Source organism: Saccopteryx leptura, chromosome 2, assembly GCF_036850995.1.
Source record: "Saccopteryx leptura isolate mSacLep1 chromosome 2, mSacLep1_pri_phased_curated, whole genome shotgun sequence".
NCBI lineage: Eukaryota > Metazoa > Chordata > Mammalia > Chiroptera > Emballonuridae > Saccopteryx > Saccopteryx leptura.
The window spans coordinates 257,556,230-257,570,467 of NC_089504.1; the positions used below are offsets into that span (position 1 = coordinate 257,556,230).

Consider the following 14,238-nt stretch of genomic DNA (forward strand, 5'->3'; position numbering starts at 1 on the left):
AACCAGAATTCTGTGTCAACCGTGCCCCTGACCTTCAGTCAGTGAGCTAGCCATTTTAAATTAATGTCTTTATTCTAGAAAGTTAAATGATGATATATCCTACTTTGTTCTTCCCTAAAAAAACTATTGAGGGCAGAGTTGTAGCACTGTCACCTTTGTGTTCATATCCAAGGGATTGGGCACCTTCTCCTTGTTTCATAGCGTCGTCACTGGGGTTGTGGACTCTGGGTCCCGACGGCCTGAGTTCGAGTCCAGCTTTCTGTTTACTTTCTGTGAAAGCCGAGGAGTTAGCGGGTGCCTTCGTGTGGCCGTTTCCCTGCCTTTCGGTGGGGCAGTGGCGGCAGTTAACTCGGAGGTGTTTTGTGAGGACGAGGTGAAGCAACCCACACGTGGCTCTACTTTATCCTTCATTTTACTGGGCTTTCCCCAAAGAGCCACGCCACATAGTAGGTGTGAGCAAGGATGACCTTTTCTCATCCCCTGTAAGTCTGATGTTCTGATTAACCAATTCCCCAGGAGGGAGGCAAGAGCTGGGGTGGGTGTCCCCTCCTGAGTGACCATCTCAGGTGGCCTGGGCTGATGAGCCACCAGAGGGAGCTGGTCTGGCCACCTCTGATGTGCCCCTGCATGGCAGAGGCGCGTGCCTGACGCTGGCCATGGAGATCCATCGGTTCGTGCGCAGCTCACCTCTGAGCTCTGCCCTCCGTGCGCTTCTGAGGTCACCAGTCACGGGGTCAGGTATCTGCTGGCCTCTGTGCCAGCACTGTTTTGAGATCTTCTTGCAGTTTTATATTTTTTATTTTATATTTTATTTTAAGTGAGAGGAGGGGACTTAGACTCCCGCATGTCCACATGTGCTCCAGCTGGGATCCACCTGGCGACCCCTGTCAGAGGCCGATGCTCTGCCCATCTGGGGCCCATGCTCCCAACCAAGCTATTTTTAGCACCTGAGGCAGAGGCTTTACGGAGCCATCCTCAGCGCCTAGAGCCAACATGCTTGAATCAATTGAGCCTGGCTGCAGGAGGGGGAAGAGAGAGAGAGAGAAAAAAAAAATAAAGGAGAGGGAGAGCGGTGGAGAAATAGATAGTCGTTTCTCCTCTGTGCCCTGACTGAAAATCAAATCTGGGATTTTCACTTGCCGGTTTGACACCCTACCATTGAGCCAACCAGCCAGGGCACAGTTTTGTTTTTTTTGGTTTTGTTTTTAAAGTAGAATTATTACCAACTTCTGCTCTGGAAGCTTTGTGGGAGAAAAATTAAAACTCTGGGAAACCATAAATCTTTCTGAGTTTTTTTGTTTGTTTGTTTGTTTGTTTTAATGAGAGGAGTGGAGGTAGAGAGGCAGACTCCTGCATGCACCTCGACCAGGATCCATCCGGCAAGCCCACCTGGGGGGTGATGCTCTGCTCATATCCTCAGCGCCCAAGGCCAACTCCCTGGAACCAGTTGAGCCGTGGCTGTGGGAGGAGAAGAGAGAGAGAAGGGGGAGGGATAGAGAAGCAGATGGTCACTTCTCTGGTGTGACCGGGAATTGAACCCAGGACAGTCACATGTCGGGCCGACGCTCTACCACCAAGCCAACCGACCAGGGCCAATATTTTTTTAAACAAAGATCTTTTGATTATCGTGCATGCCTGTGGTTACTCCAGGTGCTCCCCAACATGACTTGATGTGTTGAAGTGGTTGTCCATGTGGGTGATGACTGCAACAGGGGAGGCTTCTCTTTCACTAAGTATTCAGTCACTGTGGGTGCAAAAGGAAGTGAGAAAAAAGGAGAAAAAAATGTACTCTTTGCCTTACCATTCCCCATATGTGACCTGGCTCTTTTCCTAGGATGAACGCAGACTCCCGGTTTCCAAGAATATGAATGAGAACAGCCATAGTTTTTATTTTTTTCCCCCTTTTTCCTACCCTGCTGTCCAAGTCAGTGTGCGAGGACGTGCAGGACGTTCACGACAAGCCCAGGCAGTGCTAATGCTGAGAATTATGTAGACGTTTTGCTCTTGACGGTGGAGACAATGTACTTGTGTTTCAGTATTATGGTTTATTCATACACAAACTCCTGGCTGAATGGATCTGGGAGTAGAACGTTTAACAGAGCGTGGCTTTACTACAGGGAGAGTAGAGGTAATACCATGGATAATCCAGTAAAGATCGCTCTTCCTAACTCTTCCGCTTTCTTCATTAGCAGAAGAAAGAGAACCATATCTGATGATATGAAACTTTTTCATGCAAGTGTGACGTTACTGGCCCGATTGTGCCTGTGCCCTCACTTGCTGTTTGGTGGTGGGGATGGGTTTGGAGGTCTTTGTGACTCAGCACAATTTGGGGAGATGACCAGTTGAGCGGAGACTCAGAGCTGATAGCTCTGAGTGAGAAACAGTGGGTCCCATGCTATTTACATGGAAAGACACTGTGCTCTGGTAAACACACTGTTGTTCAAAGCTGGGAGACAGTGATGAATTTTATAGCCACAAGTGCTTGCTGCACACCTGCTGTGTGTGTTGTGCTAGGTTCTGGGGATAGAGTAGTGGACAAGACACTAATCTCTGCTTCCTGAGGCGGGTGTGGTCCTGCAGGGAAGCGAAACGGCCAAGAAAATGCACAAGTGATTGATGATGTTGGTGATCAACGCTACAAAGACAAAGTGTCAGGTGCTGTATATGTGAAGTATGACACATAGGCTACAGGAGAGTAATGACATGATCCAGCCTGGTGCTGGGTGAGGGTGTGGGGTGAGGATCACAGAAGACATCCTCCTGAAGAAAGCACCCAATATAGAGTGCAATATAGAGACCAGGTCAATGAACTGTCACCACGCATGCTCTCATGTGCTCCACGGTCACCTTCAGTGTAGGGAGGCAGCGTGGAAATACTCAGTTTTTAATAACTCGGTAGTAAAGTTCTTTATCATAGTTTCTGGTTGCCCCACTCTCTCGGTCTCTCCAAGTCTTGTTTCTCACTGAAGAATCTTTTCTGCAGAGCGACCTTCCAGATGCGTCATGTGATCAGTACGCTTTCATGTGCTGGAACACATATTTGGTTCATTTCTTGCGAATCTTGGTTGGATTCACACAGTGTTCCAGGCTCTGGTCTAGGCCCTGGGACGGGGCTGTGACTATAGCTGATGGGGTCTGCAAAATTGATTTGTAAAAACTTACTATATCAGCTAGTGGTAGTGCTATGAAGGAAAGTAAGTTAGATGGCCCTGGCAAGTTGACCCAGTGGATAGAATGTCGGCTTGGCGTATGGACATGTGGGTTTGGTTCCCAGTCAGGGCACACAGGAAAAGTGACCATCTGCTTCTCTCCTCCTCCCTCTCCCCCTTCACTCCCTCTTCCCCTGCCACAGCCAGTGGCTTGATTGATTCAAGTGTCAGCCCCACGTACTGAGGATAGCTCAGCTGGTCCCAGCGCATCAGCCTCAGGTGCTAAAAATAGGTCAGTTGATTCAAGCATTGGGCCCAAAAAGGGTTGCTGGGTGGATCCTGGTCAGGGCGCATGTGGGAATGTCTATCTCACTATCTCTCCTCCTCTTACTTAAAAAAAATAAAATAAGTTATAGTCATAGGACAGAGGGTAAGAAGGATGCTAATTTATATGGAATGGGCCAAGAGAATCCCCCCCACCCCTTGAGGTGATTTTTTTTTTTTTTTTTTTTTTGCATTTTTCTGAAGCTGGAAACAGGGAGAGACAGTCAGACAGACTCCCGCATGCGCCCGACCGGGATCCACCCGGCACGCCCACCATGGGGCGACGCTCTGCCCACCAGGGGGCGATGCTCTGCCCATCCTGGGCGTCGCCATGTTGCGACCAGAGCCACTCTAGTGCCTGAGGCAGAGGCCACAGAGCCATCCCCAGCGCCTGGGCCATCTTTGCTCCAATGGAACCTTGGCTGCGGGAGGGGAAGAGAGAGACAGAGAGGAAGGCGCGGTGGAGGGGTGGAGAAGCTAATGGGCACTTCTCCTGTGTGCCCTGGCCGGGAATCGAGCCCGGGTCCTCCGCACGCTAGGCCGACGCTCTACCGCTGAGCCAACCGGCCAGGGCTTGAGGTGATGTTTTAGCAGAGCACTGACTGAAGTGTTTGCTTTGAGGAAGAAGTTTTTTGACCTGAAGAAGGCTTTCTGTTTATTTGTATATTGCTTTTTGAGTTAATCTACGAGATGCTTCTGCTTACCTAAAGGGACCTTAATGTGACAGAAGAGGAGAGGAAAGACAGGAAGTGATATTGTTTTTTCGTGGCTAATATATGGTGTCTAAAGGAGCAGGAAGCTCTGAGCAGCCCCTCTCTGGCCTTCTCGCTACATGTTCTTTTATGCCAGCGGTTCTCAACCTGTGGGTCGTGACCCGGCTTTAGGCAACCCCTGTGTTTTGGTCGTTCGACCCCGCCGGGGTCGCGACCCACAGGTTGAGAACCGCTGTTTTATGCACAGGTGTCCTTCTCTTGGAACATTTTGCCCACATTTTAGAGGAAGAGAATAATTCTAGGTTCTGAGTTAAGTTGGCCAGGAGTGCCTGCCTACCAACTAATATGCTATTGTCTTCTGTGGGAATCAGACTTTTCATGTAGATTTTTTTTCTTTTTTAAAGTGAGAGAAGGGGAGATAATGAGACAGACTCCTGCATGTGCTCCAACCAGGATCCAATTGGCAACCCCTTCTGGGGATGATGCTTGAGTACTGAGCTATTTTTAGTGTCTGAGGCAGATGCAGTTGGACCAGTGGAGCTATCCTAAGCGTCTGGGGCCATACTTGAACCAATTGAGCCCCTGGCTACAAGAGGGGAACAGTGAGAGATGGGGGAGAGGAATGGGGGGAGAAGCAGATGGTCACTTCTCATGTGTGCTCTGGGAATTGAACCTGGGATGTCTGCACACCAGGCTGACGCTCTATCCACTGAGCCACCAGCCAGGGCCTCATGTAGATTTTCAATTTCTGAATTTAGAGTAAAAATTATAAGCCTAATGAAATCTCACATACACACACACACACACACACACACAACAAGTGTACCTTTTCATTCTAACTGCAACATCCTTAAAAATTAAAGAGCACTTGTAGGTAGTTGCTGGCCTTCGTGTCTGAGAACATTTGAGATGGGTTCATGGAAGCCTTTCTCTGTGACTTACAGGTCCTGCTGCTGATTGACATCCAAGTCTCCTACATCAACACCAACCACGAGGACTTCATTGGCTTCGCAAAGTAGGTGAAACACCTGGTTGCTGCATGCACACCCCTCCCCCCACCGCCGTAGGCTTGTCTAGAGCACACAGTGTGAATGTCGACTACAACCCCGCTCCCTTTTGAGAGCGCATTTGGTGTCAGGGTTAACTCTGAGCAGACCTGGGTAAGATAGGAGGTGGGCCCTGTGGGGCCACGCTCCCTCCAGAAAGTAGTTGCGTCCTCATCTGTGCAGCCCGTGAAGTCCCCTGGGTCCTAGAGACTCGTGGATTTTGGATGATGATCTGCATTTTGTACTTAAACTCCCACAGATAAGCAGCAAAGGACGCCCATTTAAAATATGTTTAGGAACAGCTTCTCACATAAATTTGAAATATCACGTGCCATTCACAGGAAACAGCTAGTTCAACATCCCACCATTAGAGTATAGAGGACTATTTTTTTTTTTAAGAAACTGTCCTTTGTGAGCTTAGATGTAATCTCTTTTCTATAACATGTATCTCACATAAGCTCGTCTCCATGTTGCTATTTAATCTTACATATGTTTTGTTGTATTCTAATATTCTATCACTAGTCACAGTTCTTACTATGCAGACATCATGCTTGGATTTTCTGGGGCCGCTTACTCATTGTCTAGCCTTTTCAGTACCCTGCATCCACCATTTCCTCCTGCCCTATAGCAGAACCAGATTTTGTCTTAAGGAATTTTGATTCTAACTGATTTGTGGCTCGTAAATGGTTCCAACTTAAAGTATATAAAATATACTGCAGTCTCTTTACTATAGAAAATAAAGGGGCCCGTGTAAGCATTCCATGACCCGCATATGCCAGAGCCAGGGACAAATGAAAAATAGGACACAACAACATGTAAAACTAATTAATCACCAGCTCTGACTTAGAAGAAACAGAATATAAATCACGTGAGCAAAGCTGAGCCCTGGCCCGAGGAATTCAGAGACACATTGCAGGGAGGAGAGGCCCCATTCTCCAACAGAACACGGTCTCTTCGTAGACTTGGCTGCAGCTGTGATGGTCCCACCAACGGCACGCACGTATTTTTTAAGTCCAACGGCTGCTACTGACTCAAACCTGTTACCCGTGTGTAGAGTTGTTAGAACTTGATATTGAATGTGTTTCTATGGCCAGTTGTCTTTCTAGCCACACTGGTCTCTCCAGCTTCTAGAAGGGGGTTTTCTCCCCAGACATTACACACAGGCTCGCCCCCCCCCCCCCCCCATGGCTCCCTGCTCAGTGCTCGCTCCCTCCTGCAGAAGCACCCATGGTGGGAAACCCAGACTCCAGGCTTCTCTCTGTCCCTGGGCCTGGAAGTGGGGGCTGAATTCCTGCCTGGCGTCTGGCACCATCCGTCACCTCCATGTGGCCTGTGCCAAGCTCTGTTCTTGGGGGTGGAGGCGGGATATAAGAAAAAGAAAGAAAAGAGTATTATTTAATCTTTTAGGAGTTTGCCTAGTAATTGAAAAGTACAAAGAAACAATGTAGCATTTTAAGTTGACATAGTCAGTTTCCTTCACTTGCTTTCTTGAATCAGAAAGAAAAACAAGTCCCCATTAAAGAGCAGGAACGCTGTCTTTAGAGGGGATCTTTATTCACAATAAATGAATAAAACCGGTAGACATGGACATGAACTTGACACTGACCTTCACAGGGAAAGGGATGTTTCCACGTTGCCATGCCGTGGTCTCCCCGGGGCCAAGGAGAAAATGTAGGAAAAGTCATCATTGGGTTTGGGAAACTTTAAGTTTTAAACACGTTTTGTAACCAAGGCTACAGTTTAAATTTCTCCCTGAACTCTTCCTGAAACACTTTTCTCCTTGATTACTCGTTTATTTCTTTTTAAAGATAAATGATCCAGAGTTTACTTTTCCCAGTAAATTGCAGTATTTTCTACCTCAGAAGCTGTCGGGCTACACTATTATACTCACTAGGTTTTCAAAGGCATATAGTTCTGCAAATGTAAACACTCTCAAACACTGCCTCTCAGGGCCCCTCTGACGTCCAGGTGCTCCCCCCCCCTCACCCAGCCCGGAGATGGAGGAGGAACTATTAGGATACTGGGGAAGAGAAAGGAAGCATTGTTCGAAGATTGGGGGAGAGAAAGGAAGCATTGTTCCAACTGCTTTAGAAACCCAGCAGTTTTGTGCATTTCACATGGAGGTGAAACTTCACACCTAAACTTCCTTCCCGAAGGGGTGTGTCTGGTCTGGGTCGCATCCCGATCTTTTCTCCAGGTTTGCCCCTATAAGCTCTGGGGTATTTTTGGCGAGTCATTTGGCCTCTCTGTGGCTCAGTTTACTGCTCTGCCAAGTGGGATAATAAATCATCCCTGATCGGATACTTTCACGACTGTCGGGAAATCAAGTTAATGAAGTGTTTTGAGACTGCCTTTGGGGACTGTAGTGTAGACTGGGAAAGTGAGAAAGTGTCGTGTATATTATGCACTCACACACAGGCACATACAGACACACGCACACTCACAAACACGCACAGACAGTAGAGGCACAGACACACTTACAGGTACACGGAAACATTCAGAGACACACAGACACACTCAACACCAATACACAGGCACGGAGGAGTTTGCCTACTAGACGCACCATTTTACTTTGTTGTGACATTGATAGCGATGGGAGCAGGCTTGTCCCCAGAGCGTTTTCAGATCCCAGTACCCCCTCTGAACGTGATCACTCTGTCCAGGACTCAGAGGTCAGCGTACCTTCCATCCGTCCGCTCACTCGAGTGATTTTAGGCCTGACATGGGATAATTACGGAGATGAAGACGCATGCATTTTGAAACGTTTGTGGGGTTGTGGTATTTTTTTGTGCTTTTAAAAATAAATTTAAAAAGTATGGTCGTAGCAATGGATTTTAAAGTTAGCAGGAATGCTGTTTCCATCCAGGAAGAGAGTGAAGCCCTATTTGAAGACAATTATGTAAGTATCCTTAACCAGAGATAGGAACTTCAGGTCTCAAGTGGAGGAGAACAAGAATTTGTTTCATGAAATTTTTTTAGAAAATTTTAGTCAAAATGGGGGGGAGGGACCACTTCTCAAGTTTATGGGATGGTGAGGTACATAGTATTTTACACACATATCTTTTTTCCAACTGGGATGCCTTTTTGTTTGAAAAAATGGTTAAAAAGGAAAACAAAGTGCTAAATAGGAATTCTCAGAGCAGTGCTCAGAGCAGCTTGAAATTCTTCTGTCTGCAAGAGAATTTATTCTGCCATATTGAATTTGTGGAACTTTTTTTTTCCATCTCCCAGCTATTTGTCAAACACGGACTGTAAAATATGTACCATGTGTCACGGGTCCAAGTTAGGGCTGCTGGCTTGCTTTGGAATTTCCTGAATCCTGAAAACTTGATTGTTCAACTGTAATAGAGTTTCTGAACCTAAAAGTCCGGTCTCCCAGAAGAAAATCTCAACTTTCCTCATGACTTAAGGATTTTAATTCATCATTGTTCCTTGTTTAAAAAAGTATAACCTACGTTCTACTTTATATATACAGTGTGTCCGTAAAGTCATGGTGCACTTTTGACCAGTCACAGGAAAGCAACAAAAGACGATAGAAATGTGAAATCTGCACCAAATAAAAGGAAAACCCTCCCAGTTTCTGTAGGATGATGGGGCAGCATGTGCGCATGCGCAGATGATGATGTAACACCGTGTATATGGCAGAGCAGCCCATGGCCATGCCAGTCGAGATGTGGATGGTACAGAGGAAAGTTCAGTGTGTTCTGTGGCTCAAATTTGAATCCGTGACCAAAGTGCAACGTGAATATCGGCGCGTTTATAATGAAGTACCACCACATAGGAATAACATTACTCAGTGGGATAAGCAGTTGAAGGAAACCGGCAATTTGGTGGAGAAACCCCGTTCTGGTAGGCCATCAGTCAGTGATGAGTCTGTAGAGACTATACGGCATAGCTACCTAAGGAGCCCTAAAAAATCTGTGTCTTGGCCCTGGCAGGTTAGCTCAGTGGTAGAGCGTCGACCTGGCGTGTAGGAGTCCCGGGTTTGATTCCCAGCCAGGGCACACAGGAGAAGCGCCCATCTGCTTCTCCACCCCTCCCCCTCTCCTTCCTCTCTGTCTCTCTTCACCTCCCGCAGCTGAGGCTCCACTGGAGCAAGGTTTGCTCGGGTGCTGAGAATGGATCTATGGCCTCTGCCTCAGGCACTAGAATGGCTCTGATTGCGGCAGAGCGATGCCCCAGATGGGCAGAGCATCACCCCCTGGTGGGCATGCTGGGTGGATCCCGGTCGGGCGCATGCGGGAGTCTGTCTGACTGTCTCCCCGTTTCCAACTTCAGAAAAAAAAATATCTGTGTGTGAGTCCACATTGAACTGCACTGAATAGGTATGAAACTGGGAGAGTTTTCCTTTTATTTGATGCAGATTTCACATTTCTATCGTCTTTTGTTGCTTTCCTGTGACCGGTCAAAAGTGCACCATGACTTTATGGACACACTGTATATATGTAACTAGTTTTCATTATTTAAGAAAAGAAGAGCTACTCCAAATGTTCCTCCATTTACTTTTTCCTCTCTCTGTAATCCTGCTCTTTGGCTAAAGGCAAGCTTGTTAGCCAGATGCCTGGGGAGGTGAATTTTCAAATTTTCACACCCTTCTCCCTTTGTCCCATGGGCAGAACTCGCCTCCTCAGATGTCTGCAGTCCAGTAGCTGACGAGCATTTGGGGCTCCAGCTAGGAACCGATAGAGTAATAATCTCTCTGACACAAGCGTCAGATGAAGGTCTGGTTTTAAGTCCGCTGAGGAGGTCTCAGCACCTGTTTTCTCACAGCGGACACGGTGCAGGGTACCGAGTTCAGTGTTTGTTACATGAGCACCATGGAAATTCTGTGGGTTGTGACACCCCTGATACCTCTTTCCTGCTGCCATGTGACGAAAAGCAGTGTATGTGAACCTCAGCGCTAAATCCCAGGGCGGTCCTTCACATTCTTCCTGTGTTTCTCCACAATGTGTACTCGTATTCTATTCCCTAACAGTGTTTCCAGTTTCTGTGCTTATGTGAGAACATCCTCTCTCTTCTGGAACGAACACCTAGGGTCTTAGATTATAACTGGATCTTCCTTTGGACTCATATGCAAGTTGAACAATTACATGGTGCGTAGCTGACTGGGCTTCTTACCAGGTAGAAATACAGGGTTGAGCAACTTGCAGGGACATCCCGAGTGTCACCCTTTAGCTGAAGTATACATTCCAGTGTTCCAAGCACCATTTTTTTTTTTAAAAAAAGTGGACTTCTACTGTTCTTTTTCATGCTCAAGGCTGTTATTTTGAACTCTTATCTTCATTCTTAAAAATGAATCTCAGGCGATGAGTCATGCTTCTTTCATAGGGCCCCAAGTGTGGACTGTTGGCTTGCACAATGTTCAGCCCAAGACCTCACCAAGGACCCTGCCGGTGGAATGTCGCTGCTGCCTACAGCTTTGCTCTGATTGGAGCAGCCAGGCCTGCCTATGATAAGCCGCACTCCGGGGACTCTCAGTCAGTGTTTCTGATACTTCCGGGGTAATAAACGAGCATTCTAGAAGAACTTTTCCACTCTAGAGCGGAGCTCTCCAACGAACTTCCTGAGAGATAGAAGCTATTTTTTGTTCTGTGCCGTTCAGCACGGTGGCCACGTGTGACTGTTAAGGAGCAGAGCGGTGGCTAGGGAGACAGAGGGAGTGATGCAGAGGAAATAATGCTTTAATGAATTAAAGTTTGAATTTCAGTAGCGGCATCTGGCTGTCTGCTACTGTACTGGACAGCACACTTGAGGAGTATGGAGTGTGGAGGGCCCAGCCCTTTGCTCAGGGTACTTCATTAGTGGGCCCTCCTTAGCTGACCACGTGGTGGTGGTGGTGACAACAGTGGTGCTACAGGCACAGAAGGAGGTAACGCTGTCAGCCACTGCTGAACAAGCCGTGCGGTTCAGGAACGAACAGTCCACCCTATAAACCCTCTGCCACTAGTGGACAAATGCTGAGGCTGTCCCTCCTAAGCCTTAGCCTGTAGGTTGCCATTGGCTCTTATTGTCTCTGTTGTGGCTGCTGCTGGAGTTTCCTGGAATTCTAAGTGTCCTCTGCAGACCAAGCGTGATGAGAGGAGGCGCAGCTGCTGTTCGCTGGGAAGCCTGTGTCTCTGAGGGGCCCTGTTGCCTTGGTGCGTCGGGGCGGGGCCCTCCTTGGGTTGGCTTAGCATTTGTGCTCCTCCTCTGTTCTCCTTTCTCTTCTGGTCACCCCCCCTCGACCCCTCCGCTCGGCAGTCTCGTTTCCCCCAACCACTGTGCTCAGACTACTTTTGTCCAGGATGAAACAGTTAATCCAAAGGAAAGTTCTGAGTTCTGAGTTGGACTCCATGGACTACTTCTTGTTGGGAGATACAATGTGTGTGTGTGTGTGTGTGTGTGTGTGTGTGTGTGTGTGTGTGTGTACACACCCCTTTGCTTCAATAAGCCCCTGCGGTCCCCTGTTTCTCCCTTCTTTCTTAGGTTTATTCCAGTTGCTCAGACCAGAAGCCCGCCTGTCATCCATGACTCCTCCCCACCTTTGTTTCCCACCGTCTTTACCAAGTCTGTTTGATTCCACTTCTGATAGCTTTTGAAGTTGTCTAATCCTGTCATCATTGGCCTCTTTCGCAGGGTGCCCTGCGGGTCACTGCTGTCCTACCTTTGCTCTTCTCTTGCTTGGGTTACTACAAGGCTTCCCGCCGGTTGTCACATTCTTTATCACTGTCCCTGACATTTCCTGTCATTTTCAGGATCGAGTTGAAACTCCTTAGTGTGGTTTCCAAGGCTCCGTAGGGAACTCACCTCTCACTCTCCTACTCACTTCTTCTGCCAACACTGTGCTACGTAATGTCAGTGGCGAGAGAGGTTAGAGATGCTCAGGTTCACACAGCACACTGCTGGCCAGCAGGGGGCAGACATGGGGGGAGAGGGGTGAAAGACTGGCCTGACATGGTCCTGTGTACATAATGCAGGCACAGACCAAGATCTTTGGGAGTTCGTGGGAAGGAGAGATAACTGGAGGTTTCTAAGAAGGCACCATCCGGAAGTGGTACCTGATTGGACTGTGAAGGCTGGGCCGGACATCGGCAGTCGGAAGGAGGGGGCCCAGGCTGCCTGCTCTCTGTCGCCCCTGCCTCAGAGTCAGTGCTACCTGTTGCAGGGAGGTAATTTTTACTAACACACTGCTTTGATCATGCCACTTGCTGGCTTTGAATCCTTTTTGCTGCCTCTACTATAACAGCCAAGTTCTCCAAAACTGGCCCTAATATCCAGTCATTGTACTAGATGGCTTTTAAGGTCATTGACAAACCTGAGCCTGCGATTATATAATTTTGCCATAATAGTTTTACTTTCCACAACTTTCCTATACGCCTCGTTTTTCGACCTCCTGGCTTTGCTAATCCTACACCATTCCCTTGGAATGCACTTGGCTGTCTTCCACAATTAAAATTTTACTTTTCTTCAAGCTTTCTGTGAAAACTTCAGGTCATATCAGACCAAAACAACCTCTTTTTGTTTGTCTCTGAACAGTCAGAGCAATGCCTATGCATAGGATTCATTTGGTACACAGTCACACACCCCTAGGCACACCCTCCTGTTATTTGAATCTTTTATTGTATGTACACATGGAAAAGGACAGGAACAAATATGTAAAAAAAAATTGAGCTAAGTGGTAACATGGATTTCTTTTTCTTTGAATGTCTTCCAGTGTGCTCTTATATTTACAAAAATTGAAACCTCTTGTTATATACTTTTAAAATCATTATGTCTCTGAACATTAAACTAATAAACCTAATTTGGCTTCTGGAAAGCTTCCGCAGTGACTTGTTTGCAGTAGGGATTTATACGATTAACAACAAACATACACGCATAATAAGAAGCTGGGGGGGGGGTAATTATAGCCCACACAGGAAACAAGCACTTTGGGGAGGGGCTTTGTATTGCATCCTCACATGTTTACTCTGACAGAACTTATTCTTCCCTTGTCGTGTTTTGTGTGTGTATCCTGTCACCCACACCAGATAAGCTGTAGGCGTCTGATTATAAGGACCATCCCTAAACACAAGGTCATCATGTGTTTATAGCTTCAGATAGCTGGTGCCCTACCATTTTGTGACGTATGTCAAGTGAACACATTACACGTCGGTCTGTGTTATAGTGTTGCAGAGATAAGCAGTTTAGTAGCTACGACCGAGATTCTGTCCCAAGGCTCACATATACTTGCAGGTCCTTACGTGATTTCCCATGAAGGCATTTCTAAATATTTTGAAATACTTTTAGTTCAGTTATCTCTGCGTACACAAGAATTATGATAATGGATGTTTTCTCCTGAGGCAGTCTCTTTTTTTATGATGTTACTGATGGAGTAACCTCATGTTCCTAAATCTGTTAATAGCACCTTTGGATTCGTGGGGCCAGTTACTGCAGAAAGAGTACTCTTTAGATGGCAAGTGTAGGTAATTTGGTGTTTGTTCTAACACCAATATTTGAGGTTGGCTGTGAAATCAGTTTCTGTATCATCCTTCAAATGGTAGATCCTAAATATGAATTATTTAGTAGACACAAATTCTGTCGGTGGGAAGTACCTTGCCCTGGCGTAGCTCAGAAGCCTCTGAGAGTAACTGCATCTTAAGGCATCTTGGTTCTAAAAAAAAAATCCTAAGAATAGCTTGTCCGGTTCCTGACCTCTGGTCTCTTGTCTTTTAACACATGCACACGCACACACACTCACTTGACAGCTAAGAAGCGGAGGTACATGTAGGTCATACTCAGCCTCTGATGGCAGAAGGACTCATCAAGAATCTGTGTCTTAGCCCTGGCCGGTTGGCTCAGCGGTAGAGCGTCGGCCTAGCGTGCAGAGGACCCGGGTTCGGTTCCCGGCCAGGGCACACAGGAGAAGCGCCCATTTGCTTCTCCACCCCTCCGCCGCGCTTTCCTCTCTGTCTCTCTCTTCCCCTCCCGCAGCCAAGGCTCCATTGGAGCAAAGATGGCCCGGGCGCTGGGGATGGCTCTGTGGCCTCT

At 47.3% G+C, this 14,238-nt stretch overlaps 1 protein-coding gene across 4 annotated transcripts in view; it reads left to right on the forward strand.

Annotated features, from left to right (window-relative positions):
* DNM3 (dynamin 3) overlaps positions 1-14,238 on the forward strand; it is a 457,675-nt gene that overhangs the window by 171,463 nt on the left and 271,974 nt on the right. For all 4 annotated transcript variants that reach the window (XM_066371511.1, XM_066371509.1, XM_066371510.1 and 1 more), the window contains exon 12: positions 5,131-5,201. In XM_066371511.1, the coding sequence (XP_066227608.1) occupies positions 5,131-5,201 (71 nt within the window). The remainder of the gene's footprint in view (positions 1-5,130; positions 5,202-14,238) is intronic.